The following is a 15,789-nucleotide window of genomic DNA, read 5'->3' as shown; positions in this document are numbered from 1 at the left end:
AAGAGCGGTATGTAAAGAACTCACTTGTTTCTGTAATGTTACCTACTCTGAACAATTCTTCATTTTCCTAATCACTTCACTATTTGATATGCTTGCTTAATTTGTCATAGATAACCTCCACTTAAAACAATTTCTGCATTTAATTTCTGTATATAAATTTATTGGTGCCATATAAATAAATTTGCCATAAATTTTGATTGTGACAAAGTATGTCACCTCCATTCCAAAAGATAATCACTATGTATACAGACAACAATATGGAACTAGAACTTCCAGTCACTTGGTTTTGAACAGGCAAACTTGATGCACTTTTGGCAATGTGGAGTTTGGTTCGAAACTTAACCTGTTTGTGGGTTTGGTTTCTTTCTGTGCTGTATACCTTGTTTTGATCACTCACAAGTATTCTCTTCATCTTCAGGGGTGATGCTTGCAGTTGATGCTGTCATAGCTGAACTGAAGAAGCTGTCTAAACCTGTTACAACTCCAGAAGAAATTGCACAGGTATGAAAAAAAAATTTAAAAAAAGTTTACATAGCTATTTATCAGAAAAAGTTTTGTCAAGTCAGGTTTAATGGAGCTAGGCTGTGTGTATATGACACCTGAGTATTTTACTTTATATATCAAGATTCAGAGTATGTTTCATTGAATGATCTTCATGGTAACACTTTCATTTTCTTGAGTTATTTAAAATTCCCAGTATTCTGCCTTCAGCTATACTAGTAGAAATTAGTTTAGAAGTAGGTAGCTTTTCCTTATTTTCAAGTTTCATTCCAAAATGTGGTCTTAAAACATAAACGTGTACTTGGGGAGAATTGAGGAGAGCAAAGATGTGTTTGCGGATGGGAGGTGACTGGGAATGTTGCAGCTCTGCTGTGGGAGGTTCAAGTCAAGGTGGGTGCCCAGCTGGGTCTTGGGCACCAGGTATGTTGGCCTTTGTGGCGTGTTTCTGCCCACGGCTGCGGATTCAGATGACCTGTGTGTGTTGCATGAGCCCAGCACATGGCATCTGGCCCTGTGCTTGAGTTGCCCAGGAGCCATTAACCCTTCTAATGGGGTTTGTGGATCCTGGTGCAGATGTGCTACAGTCAAATGCCCTGTCCTGTCAGGAAGTGTTAGAATTAAAAATAGTTATTCTGATTTTTTTTATAGTGAGGAAACAAATCGCTTGTATTGTGAAGTTAGGTTAAATGGCTTACTGTTTCAGGTGGCCACGATATCAGCAAATGGAGATCAGGAAATTGGCAATATAATCTCGGATGCAATGAAAAAAGTTGGACGAAAGGGTGTAATCACTGTCAAGGTAAGAACTGGCCAACATAGGGACTAAGTGCAAAGTGACCATCTCTTCTCCAGTGAGGGCTGGCTTTTGTGGCATGTGATGTAGTTGCTGCTGCTCACATGTGGTATCCCATTGTAATTCCTCCCTCTGCAGCTCCTTTAAGTCAGGATTTGATCACTGCTCCCTCTTATAATCCTTTTATTTTGAAGGGGGAGCACATAAAGCTGGCATGTGGTGCAGAGCCTTTCATTCTGTTGTGCATAGTATGCTAAACATGCACTTGTGCTTCTGGTAGTAAATAAGGAATCTTTAATGTGGACTTCCTTGCATCAACAGGATGGAAAAACTCTAAATGATGAGTTGGAAATCATTGAGGGTATGAAATTTGACAGAGGCTACATCTCTCCGTATTTTATTAATACAACCAAAGGTGAGTTAACAATAACTCGTGTCAAATACTTTACAATGGCTCTCGTAAGTTAGACATCGTGGTACCTGCTAGAAAGACTTCACGATCCGCTATACTATGTACTGCGGCAATAGGACAGTGGGGCCCTTGCCCATCAGAAACTTTTAACTCTTGGAAAAACTTGGAGTCTGGGGGGGTGTGTTTTTCTTCGCTAAGTGTGGACAGTGTCTGTGCTATCCAGAGCAATGTAGAATTGAAACTGGAGTCTTGGGGAAAACAATTTATGTGTCTCTTTTTAAAGCCATTGAAAAGTGTAACAGTTGCTCCGCAGTAGCTCCTTAAGTTTAAGAGAATGTATGGTATGTTTTTATGATGGGGTTGTTCAGATAACCCATACTGTTTCTGCAGGGCAGAAATGTGAATTCCAGGATGCTTACATTTTAATCAGTGAAAAGAAGATTTCTAGTGTACAGTCCATAGTTCCAGCTCTTGAAATTGCCAATGCTCACCGCAAACCTTTGGTCATTATTGCCGAAGATGTCGATGGAGAAGCCCTCAGCACTCTAGTCTTGAATAGGTGAGGCTTAAAATACATACTTGTTGACAAATACTGCTTGCTCTGTTCTTTTTTCTGTGTGTTCTCATCCTTTTAATGGAATATATACAAAAGTGTGTGTTTTGAATTCACTATGGAGTAGTACTGTTGTCTGTTCTCTTTATCAGTACCAAAGAAACAGCAACGTTTGTACATAGCCATACTTGGCATCAGTTTGGACAGAATTTCAGTTCTTTCCTAACTGCCTTTTTGAGCAAAACCAGTTCAGTTCTTGAAGGTCTCTTTGTTTGCTTGATCGTTAGAGCTGTACTGAAATAATTGTCTTTAGTAATTAAACTTGTTCTCTGAACACGTGTGGAATGTTGCTCTCTGAATTCTTCTCTTCAGGCTGAAAGTTGGTCTTCAGGTTGTTGCTGTAAAAGCACCAGGTTTTGGTGACAACAGGAAAAACCAGCTTAAGGATATGGCAATTGCTACTGGCGGTGCTGTAAGTAATGATGTTTAATTGGCTTTTTGCGCTAAGAAATGCTAATGGTATTTAAGGAGGAAAAGAACCTATATTTTTAGGTGCACGGCTTCTGTTTGCTGTGGTGCAGGCTGCGTCATGTTAGTTCAAAAATGTAATGGTAACTTTAATGTTTGAATCTTTTTTTTAAATACAGATATTGATAATTGCTGTGTAACACAGCCCTGACCAACCATGAGTAGTATGTCCTTTTACCTGACCGAAGTTACACACAATTTCCTTGCAGCATTTGGGTTGTTAAGGGGAAGGAGGAACATCAAGGGAATTTCTTAAACATTGCAAAGCTTTCTTGCTGCCTTATAAAACTGATAGTCTCATAATTGCCCAGACTTGAGTATGGCACATATAATTCTTTTAAATGTTTGGAAGAGACTGGATAACTTACTTTTTTTACTCAACTTCTCAAATAGTTGGTGTGCTGATTAGTGTCCCTTTATACTGCTTTTTTTAATACGTGCTTGAAAATCACAGCATGATACTGGGATCTGAAGGTGGTTATGGAAATAAAACTTAGTGTTTGTTTAAGCTAAACGGAGCACAAAGTAACAGAACCAGCAAACTCTCCTTTGCAGTCAATTTAAGTGCTAATATTCATAACTTCTTGAAATACGAGGAGGATTTTCTAGCAAACTGTACTTCCCGGGGACTTTGAATCAGTTCCATCAGTCAGTCATGAGTGGGAAGACGGCAGCCCCTGTTCTGTCAAGGCCAGTTTGGGAGGTACCGGTGTGCCCGGGCTCTGTTAGAAGGGAAGAGTTTTGTTCAACTTAGCTGCAGTACTGTGATTATTTTGCACTGTTAGCCTATATGTGTTTATAAATACACATTTGATATGTATGTGTCTATATGATACACATTCGCACTGTATGTATTTGTGTCTAGAAATAAAAAAATTCACATTATGGAGAAGCTGTGAATTTCAACTTTCCACGTAATTTGTTTCAGGTGTTTGGAGAAGAGGGTTTGAGCCTAAATGTGGAAGATATTCAGGCTCATGACTTTGGTAAAGTTGGAGAGGTCATTGTGACAAAAGATGACACCATGCTTCTAAAGGGGAAAGGTGAAAAGGCTCAAATTGAAAAACGTATTCAAGAAATCATTGAACAGCTAGAAGTTACCACAAGTGACTATGAAAAAGAGAAACTGAATGAGCGCTTGGCCAAACTCTCTGATGGAGTAGCAGTATTGAAGGTGAGAAGTTAAACTTCTCAAATTGTAGTCTGTGGGGAAAGGGGTGGTATCAGGCCCTTACTGCTAATCTGAGTTACTACTGTGTGGTTGTCTCATAACCTTAGCAGTTGATTTGGGTAAGGAGTTTGGCTTATTACAGTGCTACATTTCAGTATTAAGAACTTGGTGGAAATTATCAACTAAAACCATGTGTTTGGGCTTTTTGAGTGCCGAGGTACAAAAGAACACTGCTGGCGTGGGAGAGTGTGGGTTGCTTTCTGGCACTTTGCAGTTAATGGCTCAAGTTGGCCATTTCATATTGCGGCAGCAGTTTGGTAGCCAGCAGTGTGCTCCTACTCAGGCTCCTTGCATGGACCTTGATGACTGGTTTGCTGCTTGTAGGTTGGTGGCACAAGCGATGTTGAGGTGAATGAGAAGAAAGACAGAGTTACTGACGCCCTGAATGCGACCCGTGCTGCCGTAGAGGAAGGCATCGTTCCAGGTGGTGGCTGTGCATTGCTTCGCTGCATTCCAGCATTAGATGCTTTAGCTCCAGCCAATGAAGATCAGAAAATTGGTAAGCAAAGTACTTGAACCTGGGTGTGGAATTGTTAAGAATAGGCTTTCTCCTGTCCTGGGGCTTTATAAGATTAATGACAGATTGCTTTCAGTGAGTTTTCAGTTGCTTGATCTTTAGAACCTCATATCCGCTTGCTATGGTGTTCTCTTCCGCTTTACAGCGGGAAGGAGCTTTCACCATGTCTCCCACTTGGATGTGAATGAGCCAATAACAATAAAGCAGCAGTACCCCCTGCAAAGAGTTGCCAAGCACAGAAGGAAGAGTTGGGTTGACTGTTACAGCCATTGCAGGCAGACAGAAGATCTAAGAATGCTTAAGAGATTGTGGGGCAAATCGAGCGGAAAAAGGCTTTGCGCCATGTTACAGTAACGATGCTCCTTACTACCTTTTGCAGAAGTAAAACGAAAACATGTGTGAATCTTGCAGTGATTTCATTTGTTGACAAATGTCAAGTAGCAGAGAACTCTCTTCCCTGGAACTGATAAAAACAGCTCATGTTCTTGCTTGGAGGGTTCTCTTTTCATATTGGTCTCCAGCACCTGAGTGTGTGCCTTGGCACAGGAGCAGTGTATGTAACAGGTAGTTCTAAACATCTTTTTTCTTGCAGGCATTGAAATAATAAAGAGAACACTGAAAATCCCAGCAATGACTATTGCAAAGAATGCAGGCGTTGAAGGATCATTAATAGTTGAAAAAATCCTGCAGAGTCCATCAGAAGTTGGCTATGATGCAATGCTTGGGGACTTTGTAAATATGGTAGAAAAAGGAATCATAGACCCAACGAAGGTAACCTAACCTCTAATTCTCAGCTTTCCTTTCTCCCAGCTCATGTGACCGTCAGCAGGTATTAAGTTATTTCTTTGCTATTTTTAGGTTGTGAGAACTGCTCTGATGGACGCTGCAGGTGTTGCGTCTCTCTTATCGACAGCAGAAGCGGTGGTGACTGAAATGCCTAAAGAAGAAAAGGAGCCGGCAATGGGAGGAATGGGTGGGATGGGGGGAGGAATGGGCGGTGGCATGTTCTAATTCCTGGGGCAGGGAAGCATCATGAACTGTGCTGTTTCAGACTGATAGTTCTGACTTCAAAAACTTCAGCTGTCAGTGCAAGAGGGTGGATAGTGACTGAAGTGAGGCTGGTGTTTAAAAGAATCACTGTAACCATCAGTTACTGGATTTCATTTAACACACGTGTAATTGTTTACAGTCATTGTCCATGCCTACAGATAATTTATTTTGTATTTTTTGAATAAAGACATTTGTACATTCCTGATAACTGGGTGCAAGATCCACCTACCCAAGGTCCTGATTTAAACTTAATTTAAGGCACTTGATATTCTGTTTCAGAATTTATTGGTGCTTGCCAGTACTAGGAAGAACTTGGAAGCCGCTGTGCGTGAGACTAGACAATTGTGTACCAAGTAGGCAAATACACAGTTATGTGACCTTTATGTAATAAAACCAACTGCTCAAAAGTTACGAAATGTATCACCTTATTCATCTGCACGCAAAGCCATAGTCGTGGGGAAACCATGACAGCCTCCTGCTGCTTCTAAGATTTACTAGCAATCTGACACTTGGAAATGACTGTGCATTTCCTTCCAGGAAACATTCCTTTGTCTAGAATGTTTCAGCAATACAAGTGACTTTTAATTTTGGTAAGAAATACCTAACCTGAACTGACACTGCAGTTCTTCCAAATATTAAACAATGCTATGAAGGTAAGGCACGTGCACAGACTTTATATTGCCCTGCCTGTACTGCTTGTTTCACATGCTGGAACAGGCCCAGTGCATGGTGCAGTGCTGCGGGAGGGAGAGTGCCCTGAGGGCCTGAAACAGGTAAGTTTCCTTTGCTGAGAAAGGGTTCTGGCTGTTTTAACTACTTCTCTGGCTCAGGTGTGGCATGTGGTTACCTCCTTGCCTTAAGACTTCCAGTCTTGTCTTCCAGCTTTCTGGTAACAGGCTCCAGGTGTTGGGTTAATTACTTTGCACTAGCTGCTGCTTTACCCTTGAAAATGACAACTCGCTTTGCCACCTACTGTGTTCTTTGACCTGACATGGCTAATAACGTTGATGTGTAAAGTGTTTTCTGCCTGCTTTCCTTCAACTCTGCTTTCCAGACTTGAAAGCAGTGGTGTTCCCAAACTTGTGTCAACTAACAAAATTGCTTTACAACTTCTCAGCACTTTAAAACTGGCCTCTTAATCCAGCTGTCACTTTCCCCAGCTTCCTACCTTTAGTAAGAACTGTCCTTCACAGATAGGATGTGTGAAATTGTGGTGGTTCTTTCCAGAAACGTAGCTAAATGTTCTGAAACAGCTGCAGGCCTGAAACATACATTTATATGTTATTTCATTCACTGCTCTGTAATAACTGTGGATTAGGACACTGGGAAAAAGGACCAGCTTCAACACCTGACCTGAAGCTTCACCTAATTTCAACAAGGAAATGTGGTAATGCAAGGCAGCATAGAGACAAGACAGGATTTAAAATCGGTTCAAACCTACTTGCTTAACGTTTCTTCAGAGACTGGAAAGCATAGTGATGGTGGGAATGTAACTACTGAAAATAAATTTGAGACAGCTGGTAACCACTGTAACGGATCAATAATGAAATGGTAGTATGGTGCTGAAATAAAACTAAGACCTGAGGTTTAGCTCTCCATTGTACGTTTGTTAACAACAGGCCTTGGGCATGCTCATCTGCAGCAAGTGGAGGACAGCACTGTGGTACAGAGTTCTCAAAGGCAGTAACACATGCTCGCTTAGCTCCCAGTTCCAACACTGCTTTAAACCGTTTGCATTAGATGAGATGTATCCTGTACAACCCAACCACACTGTGGAACAGTGAAAAAGGGGTGGGTAGGCCGGCTCAGCCCACCAAACATGCTATACATTCAATGGTGGCCGGAGCCCAGACAATTAAGAACCACTGGCTGTAGCTGAAACCACTGCATTCAACCTGTATTATATCAACTTACAGTATGCATACCCCTTGATTTCTAAAAACTCAAGAGTGTTCACACTGTGGTGGTGTTTTCTGTTGCAGGTCAGAATTCATCAGCAGCTGGGGACTCATCCTTGTCATTCATTTGGATTAAAAGCAGCTGCTACTCCATGCTCCCCAAAGCGAGAATGTTGGTTTCCCTTCACTTGGACAGAGCTGGCTGAGTTGATGCTGTTAAGTTACATTCATGCTACTAATAACTTAAACTTCAGTTAATATGTTACAATGCTGAAAAAAACAAGCTTGGATAAGGTGGAACTTACACTGTGATTACACAAACTGTTTGGCAAGTTAATAAACAGCAGCCTGAGATACCTTGTGTTACAGTAGCTGCCAATTGTCTGTTACTGCAGACACTTTAAGTTGCACTTGGTTGCAGATTGAATATTCTATGTACATCTGGCTGAACAGGTGTGTGTTGTATGGTGTACAATCACACATGAAGCTCAGATATGAAATGGATGCCCCAAAAGAGGAGCACAGCCCCTCTTGTACAAATGAAGTGTGCAAACAAGTTTATAATGGAGGTTGTTACAATTTTCCCTTTTACGTGTGATGAACTTCATGAAGCATTAGCTCACGAGGTATGCTTGTTTCTGGGCCATGGAGTTTGGATGCTCTTCTTTCAAAGGCAGCTACCATCTGCTTTACCACTTCATCAAAAAATAGTGTAGCAAGTTTTGAGTGTAGAAGTGAACGAAATTCAAAAGAAACCTGTTTAAGAAAATAGAGAAGAATTGTTCTTCCTGTATCTATTGTTGTGGTAAAATGCTGTTACAGATAGACAACTTCATTAAAGATCTCCAACTGGGCTGCAAGTAAGCTGCAGGAGAAGGAATAGCCAAAACTGAACTATAGGAGAGTGTGTCTGTGAAGAAAAACCTTATTGCTTGGTCAAAGGACTGTCTCCCTGGGCTTTTAAATTAGAATAATAATTTTTTTCAGTTCTCTGAAGTAATCATTTCCATTTATGTAACTGTATTTTACTTAACAAAGGATGCATCACAAGACATAAGTAAAAGATATCGGGATAATGAAAAGCTACTGACAAACAACTTAGTTACTTTGTGCATGGAATTCATCTGTGGAAGTCTGAAGAAAATCCTGTATGGCAAGACAGCAGACTTACAGGTAAGCTGGAGCAAACCCAAGAAGCATTTAAAAGCAGCTTGAAATTGCTACCTATTAAATACCAACATTTTAAATCGGCTTTTCCATCTTGGTAGCTGTAGTTATGGTATGTTCAACAAGAGCAATTTACTGACTAAAGCTGCAAATTTGCTCTTGTGTGCCGTATCTCCTAGCTGAACACCTCCCACTCTCGACCTTTGCTGTCCTGATGTGGCAGGCAGTGTCATAGTACAGACATACTGGTGAAGTCCTCTGCACCCAGCCCTCGGGCCTCCTCCTGCCGTGCTCAGAGCTTAACTTCTACATTTCCTTTCAGATACTGAATCTTGCAGCTAAACTGAAGCTACTCTGGGCCTAGGGAGTTTGCTTTCTCTCTCCACCCTCAAAACAAAAGGTCACTTTTATGTCAAACAGCCTTCAATCACGCTTTTGTGCTGTGCTGGCCTTAAGTTTAGTTAAATAACATTCCCCTAAAGCTATGGAATCGTATTGTTTCAGATTACACAGCTTCCCAAAATTATTACAGAATTTTCAGGAAAAGAAACAGGTTGCTCTTCTGTGATTTTATCATTGCTCCTGCTATAGCATGTTTTTTGGATTGAGACATAAGTATTTTTGTAATTTCTGAGAAATCAGCAGATTAAATGCCAAATGGAGCAAATACAGCTTCTCTCAAGTTCCTTATGAGTAATGCATATTAACCGGAAACAGTAACACAGAAGAAATTAAACTACTTGGACTGTAAGCCATGTGTAGGTTCATTTACATTTGCTTGACCTCAAGCAGCAGTAAAATTAATGTGCCTTTTGAAAGGCTGAGAGTTAGCAGGTAGAGTTCTGCAGAGCGGGGAGAATGAGTTGCATCGTGTTCAGTAACTATGTAAAAACTTGAGGTATGGTGTACAGTTATGAAGTTTGCAGATGGTAAAAATAGTGTTGTGCTTCCATCTATATACCACATCATTTCAGAGCCCAAACCAAACTAAAAAGTTCCCTGCTGTATGTATACTTCTCCTGGAATCAGGCTGGCAGAAGAGGACACAGTAGCTTGTGGGAACCAGCACAACCCAAAACTCAAATTACATTTTCTGAAGCAAACAAGCATACTCGAAATCAAAATTTTCTCTTGAATATTTGTAGTGGCACAGTATGTTTTGAGAAGTTTGTTGTGAAATGCTTATCGTCTCTATCTGCACAGGCCCAGAGGCAAGTAACACTGCTGGTCAGTAACTAGCAAGGGTTAGTGTACTTAAGGACTTGCCTTTGTGAGGCACCCCCCAGCTCAACTGGCTACGTTTGCTGCTGCTACCTCAAAATGGGGTAAGCAGTAAGAAATAGAGATAGTGTTTCCCCAAGAAAGTGAAGATTTCCATTTTAAGTCCAGTTGTGGGGTTTTTTTTAAGTCCTTTTAACTGAAGTTCTTGACCTGAAATGCCAAAAGGTGGCTTTGGTATGGGGGGACATACACACATTTCCTCACAAACTCGGTATTTAGATTATAGGGTTTAAACACTTGCTTAATTCAAGTTTTCTCAACTCATTTACGGCTTGGGTTAAAAGCTAGCTTATGTACTGGTCAGTAGCAGAAACTGGCGCTTATCTGCCTGGAGAAATTCAAACATCATTATTAAATAACATGCAAACTTTTTTGGCAAATCCTATGAGAAACATATTTTTTTGAGCTAGATTCATTTTTAGATTCATTTTTACTGTTGCACTGCATGAAGCACAATACAGCAATAAGTTGAAAGTTGCTCACCCAAGGAGATTAATGTGCCAGTTTACAAATACTCCAAAAGCTTTTTCCCGTTTACAGAATATAATTTTTAAAGCAGAGTATCCCAGTAGATGGCAGCAGGATCAACCCATTTCTGTGTACTTTTGTAGCCTGTTCTGAACCCCAGCTTACTTATGTGCTCAATGCAACACCTACTCTTAACACTATCAAATGTAAGAAAAAAATGTGATGACAGGCTAAATAGAGAAAATGGAAAAGCAGTAGCTCCACTGGAAAACAACTTGTCTGGGAGTAACAGGCTAAATGAGAGACCAGATTTAAAGAGCAATAGTCTTGAGCTGCAGTGATATCCCATCATAGAGTAAAAGCACAGCCAAAGTCTGTTATACATTTATTATAGAAGGAAGTAGTAAAACTTAAAATACATGAAGGAGTAAAATTGTAAGCCAGGAAACTAAATTGACCAAACTGCAGGCTGAACAGGACAGATGGGAGAATACCCACTTTCTGGTACCAAGAGCACTTAGAGTACCTTGTTGTAGAGTAATTAAAGGAAATAGCAAAGTATGTTTAGCATTTCTCCTCTGTATTTGATCTCTAAAAACTTCAGCATGGCTAGAATTGTACAGTGAGAGATACCAGTCCCTAGACTGTTTAATGACAGGCAGACACCTCACAGAAGACTGCTGACTCTAAAGGACACTGTAGTGACCTCCATGTGGTAAAGTTTGCAAAAAATTTTTTGGATAGTAGTAACTAAAACTAACTTGTTTTCTGGGTGTATATGTTTTAAAAAAGCAATCAGTACCAACAATTAAAAAAAACCAAACCACCACACAAAAAAAGACAGTTGAAGATACTGTTTCTATGCCCTGTTCCAAGCATGTGGTAGTCTTAATTACAGTACTTACTGAAAAATCCAATGTACATGTCCTTGGATAACCAGGGATACCTGGGCTGAAACGCCACACGGTTTCCAAGTGATTAAATAGTTTTCCATCTGTGCAGGATGCCTAAAAGAAAGTTTAAAAAGTCAAGCTACAATTAGGCTTTTACAGATGTGACAAATTGGTATTACTGAAGTTTACGTTTGCATTTTGTTAGACAGTGAAGGTCATAGCATAGTTAAAATTATTCTTATAGTGCAGGCAGCATAAGATCCTATTTGCACAGTGTCATTTATGGAAAAGTAATTGAACTCTTTTCAAGGGAGAGGAAAAATTTTTGTGCTAAGAGTTGTAAAACAGATCTCTAGCATGATGCATAGAACAGCAAAATAATGCTATGTATCAGAATTTTGAACAATACCGTTTTAAGCAAAGGATATGGATATTTACTGGGTTTTTTTGTGGTGGTTTTTTTTTTCTCATTACACGTGTAGAAGGTTTTATATACTGATATATAGACTGGTAGCTTTCGCTCTAGGAATGCTTAGCATCAAAACAACCTGATTGAAGACAAACTCCAAACATCTTCTGTCACAAGATACTACTGTCATCAAGAGCTACCATGAAGTCAAGAAGACTGTACACTCAAGTTCATAATCAGCTTATACGATGGCTTTTAGTTACCGGCAAACGCCTCAGGAGTGCTTGCATAACATCTTACTTTAAAACAATAAAGTATTTGCAGTAGTTGGCTTCATAGTTTTCGTGACAATAAGGTCCTTATTTTCACTCATTTTGCTTTTAGAACATATAGCTAATTTTGTGTGGCTATATTTATAAAAGAAAAAGATTGAAAGGCATATACTTCAAAATCATCCAAATACATAATCTCAGTTGTCTTGGAATTTCTAGAGAGAATTTCTGTAACTGCTTTTTAATGTGTGCTCTCTCTCTCTCTTTTTTTTTTTTTTTTAAAACAGGTCTTGCTGTTACCACAAGCAGCTCTGCTCCAACAAGACTACCCATGATTAATAGGTGTTGCTTGTAGTTTGAAAGCAGTGGTAAGGTAAGCCATCCCAAAGGCTAATCAGCGGCACAAAAATACCTACATGATTCTTCCCAGGAATGAGATGCAGTGCCTTGCTACTTCTACAACAGAAAGGGGAGTAGCAGAGGGAAGATTAGACATGAAGAGCTGGGCTTGCTTTTCCTGCTGCTGCCAAAAGGGCAAGAAGAATGGGAAAATTGCCAGGGTATCCCCCTTGCTCCCGACCTTATAAGTAGCAAACTCACTCTGTGTTTTCCTCTGCAGCGAGAGCTGCTGCTACCAGTCTGAATTTTCCATTGCTTAAGCACTGCTGCCATAAACAACAAATCTGTGCTCATTTTGCCACCACCAGCAGCCTGCTATGCTAGACCATGCAAGATGCCTTTGCCCAGAGTTATTTCTGAGGACAGTGAAATAGTCCAAACACACAATTGCTTCTCTAGAAATGTTCCTACAGTTATATGAACATAATGTAAACTTCCAGGAAACATAATTCCAGCAGAGAAAATGCTAATAAGTCTAGGAGGAGGAAATCTAAAGAAATGGCTCTCCTCACCACTTTCATGATCTTTTCTGAGACAATAAATCCTTTTCCGAGTGATTTAGAGGGAAAAAGAGCTGGTACGGCAATCTGATAATAATGTGAAAGAAAAAAGCCAGTCTTGTCAGGAAAGAGTAGAAAGGGAAAGCAGTCAGCACATAAAATGCAGATTTTCCATTGTAGCTGTTCAACTTTCTTAATAAAGTCAATTTTTTTTTTCCAGAATAAGTAAATACCCTGGATAAAGGCACTTTGCTTATTCCCTTTCCAATTCACGCCTCCCCTGTATGTAAGAAACACAGTTTCTGTTTTTGAGCAGTGTCCCTCAAGAGGAAGCCTAGAAAATAGTGAAATAGGATATCCAAACAGTTATCTTGAACAGCAATCACCTGTTGTAATTACACTAGTTATGCCAAAAAATAGTCAAGATCTGCCACATGAAGGAAAAGGCAGTTTTGCTGTAAGGAATCTGTTCTGAGTTGTTCCTAACCAAAACAGATTTGAACATAGAAGGCAAATTAGGCAGAAGATCCAGACATTTAAAATTTCCCCCTTGAAATTTTAATTATTGCTCGTGAAGAGCTGAAAGGAGGAGAAATACAACTGCTTCTCTTCTGAACAAATTAATTCTAAGAAATGAACTTCAAATCCAGTATTCTATCTTCTCATCAATGCACTGAATAACAAGTTCTTCAGCAGATCCTACACTTAAGTTCAAGACTTCTTGTGTTAGCTAGTCAAAAATGTCAGAAGAAAAGTAAAGACAGATATCAATTTTGCTAAGGCATCAGAAGCTACAGTTCTCAATGATAACTTTTAAGTCCGTATTAATTTTGCATTTAAAGAGGCCTGGACAAAATTTTAACAATAACAAACAAAAATGGCATATCTTCATTAATGGCTGCTAATTTCTCCAGCAAAAGGAAATTAAAAAGCAATTTCTTCCTCCACCCCATTTGGCAGCTTATGTTTTAATAGCACATTCAAAGTCTCTCCAGTTAACCTAAGTCTTGAAACAAAAGCAACACAAGTTTTGAGCTGCACAAAGCACTTCCAGCATCAATTTTGTTTTGAAGCACCAGTGAATTATTTGAATTTCAACAAACAAAAGTTACAGCAAGTTACAGCTAAGGAAAAAACAGTTACCTTAACTAAATGTGGTCTCACTAGAGTAACAACCGATGTATACCTCTCTACTACAGGAGGGAATCCTATTTCTAGCTGTGCTTTGCAATATCCAGAGCGCTTTGATAATATATCCGACTTCTTACACCAAGGAACAAATAGTTTGTAATTCTCCACAACAGCAACAACGTCATACATTTCCTGCATAGAATACCTGGAAACAGAAAGATGAATATTAGTTACAAGGTATTTTAACTTCAAATTCAGTATTAAAAAGTTTCAAAGATGAATGGCAGTTTGGAAGGTGAATATAGTCACTTTATTTTAGCCCAAATAAAAAAGCTTAATTAAAAAATACATGCAATGGGGAAAAACTCACAGCATCACAGAATGACTGAGGTTGGAAGGGACCTTTGGAGATCATCTTCTCTAGCACCCCTGCTCAAGCAGGGTATTGAAATCATATGAAAGAATATGATGGCAACATCTTAGTTGATTTTACATTAACATGGCAAAGTATTGCATAGCTACGATTTTTAATTTTTAGTTCTGACTCAGAAAATAATTGAAGCACATGCTTAATTCCACCTGCATTTAAAATAAAACATATGTTCAACAGTACTCAACAGTGAGTACTATTGGACAAAGGCTCTTTTTAAGTGACTATGCAAAATCTGTTGCAGTTCAAGAACTATCACATAACTGACTGTTAAGCATAGTAAAAAAATTATGCTAATAAACAAATACTTCATACTATTGTGGATCAGAGACTGGGGGCAGATCCCAGTCTCATCAAATTAACTGCAATTTTCCCATAGCTTTAAGGCAAACAGGATTTCAAAATCTTTTTCTATGTGCCTAATTTTCTTCATCACACAACTAATTATTTTCCTTCTTTTAAAGAAAGAAGGAAATCTAGAGAAGTGAGAAGCACAACATAATGTAAGTGCAAATATTGGCACGTATTTGGGACAGAAGGGAACAAACAGAGTTTTTACAGCTGTTGGTTTATTCACATTTCTGCACATTAAATTAATAGTGCATTCTTCCCTTTCAGGGTTGTTTTTGTTTTGTCATGGAACAGAAGGGTTATTTCTGCTGTTTCTTTCTATGGGGCAAAGGTTTTGGGTTTCTAAATTTTTATATTCAATTTCAGTCTGGAAAAGCCTGATCTCTACAAATTCTGAAAGTCAAAAAGTCCTTTCTAGTCTCCAGTTGGGCAGAGTCATAGGGGCACATGTCTTCAGGGATTCTCAGTCTTTGAACTTTTAGATTAATCACAGCAAACACAAAACTGATAAGCATATAAAGTCTCTCTCCACACTTCTGTACAAACCCTATAATTCTTCTTTCAGAATATTCTTTTCTTTTATTTGCTAGTGGTGCAGCAATGTTGAAGAAAGTTCTTGAAAAGGTATGGCTCGTTACAGGTATTTGCAAAGGAGAAATTCTGGTCATCAGAATACCGCAAGAAGCCAAGTGCCTGCAACAGTGAAAATGCCTTTAGATGTGTTTCATATCAGCAAAGTAAATAACAACACATTCAGGTGAGACAAACAACCTGTTGTATAACATTCCAGAAAATGTCAGATTGGGATGGAAACCCAAAGGCTCGCAACAGTATACAAACTGTTAAAAACACAAGGGAGACTTTTCCTTTTTTTTTTCCCCCCTTACGAGAAACTAAAAATAGCCCCCAGTCACGAGAAAAGTAACTGGCAGGGTAAAACACAAAGGCCCTCATTAAAGCATTGGCTTTGTGGCAGCCAGAGTTCATGTACAAGCCTCATATGCT

At 39.4% G+C, this 15,789-nt stretch overlaps 2 protein-coding genes across 2 annotated transcripts in view; one reads left to right on the top strand and one right to left on the bottom strand.

The window, feature by feature from the left end:
- HSPD1 (heat shock 60kDa protein 1 (chaperonin)) overlaps nucleotides 1-6,237 on the top strand; it is a 9,625-nt gene extending 3,388 nt beyond the window's left edge. The window contains exons 3-11 of the mRNA XM_010283100.1: nucleotides 419-501; nucleotides 1,205-1,300; nucleotides 1,616-1,709; nucleotides 2,097-2,265; nucleotides 2,632-2,731; nucleotides 3,716-3,961; nucleotides 4,343-4,517; nucleotides 5,128-5,306; nucleotides 5,394-6,237. Coding sequence (XP_010281402.1) covers nucleotides 419-501; nucleotides 1,205-1,300; nucleotides 1,616-1,709; nucleotides 2,097-2,265; nucleotides 2,632-2,731; nucleotides 3,716-3,961; nucleotides 4,343-4,517; nucleotides 5,128-5,306; nucleotides 5,394-5,546 — 1,295 coding nt within the window. The 3' untranslated portion in view covers nucleotides 5,547-6,237. The remainder of the gene's footprint in view (nucleotides 1-418; nucleotides 502-1,204; nucleotides 1,301-1,615; nucleotides 1,710-2,096; nucleotides 2,266-2,631; nucleotides 2,732-3,715; nucleotides 3,962-4,342; nucleotides 4,518-5,127; nucleotides 5,307-5,393) is intronic.
- Nucleotides 6,238-8,071: 1,834 nt separating this feature from the next.
- Nucleotides 8,072-15,473, bottom strand: COQ10B (coenzyme Q10 homolog B (S. cerevisiae)). The gene is made up of 4 exons (XM_010283099.1): nucleotides 15,331-15,473; nucleotides 14,016-14,208; nucleotides 11,305-11,406; nucleotides 8,072-8,239 (listed from the first exon to the last, which is right to left on the bottom strand). Exons 1-4 carry the CDS (start codon nucleotides 15,450-15,452, stop codon nucleotides 8,072-8,074), a joined length of 585 nt encoding a protein of 194 aa, XP_010281401.1. The 5' UTR covers nucleotides 15,453-15,473.
- Between the last annotated feature and the right edge of the window lie 316 nt (nucleotides 15,474-15,789).

This window comes from Phaethon lepturus, unplaced genomic scaffold, assembly GCF_000687285.1.
Source record: "Phaethon lepturus isolate BGI_N335 unplaced genomic scaffold, ASM68728v1 scaffold54172, whole genome shotgun sequence".
In the NCBI taxonomy this organism is placed as follows: Eukaryota; Metazoa; Chordata; class Aves; order Phaethontiformes; family Phaethontidae; genus Phaethon; species Phaethon lepturus.
The sequence above is the reverse complement of the archived record's forward strand: the minus strand, read 5'-3'. Positions and strand labels throughout refer to the sequence as shown.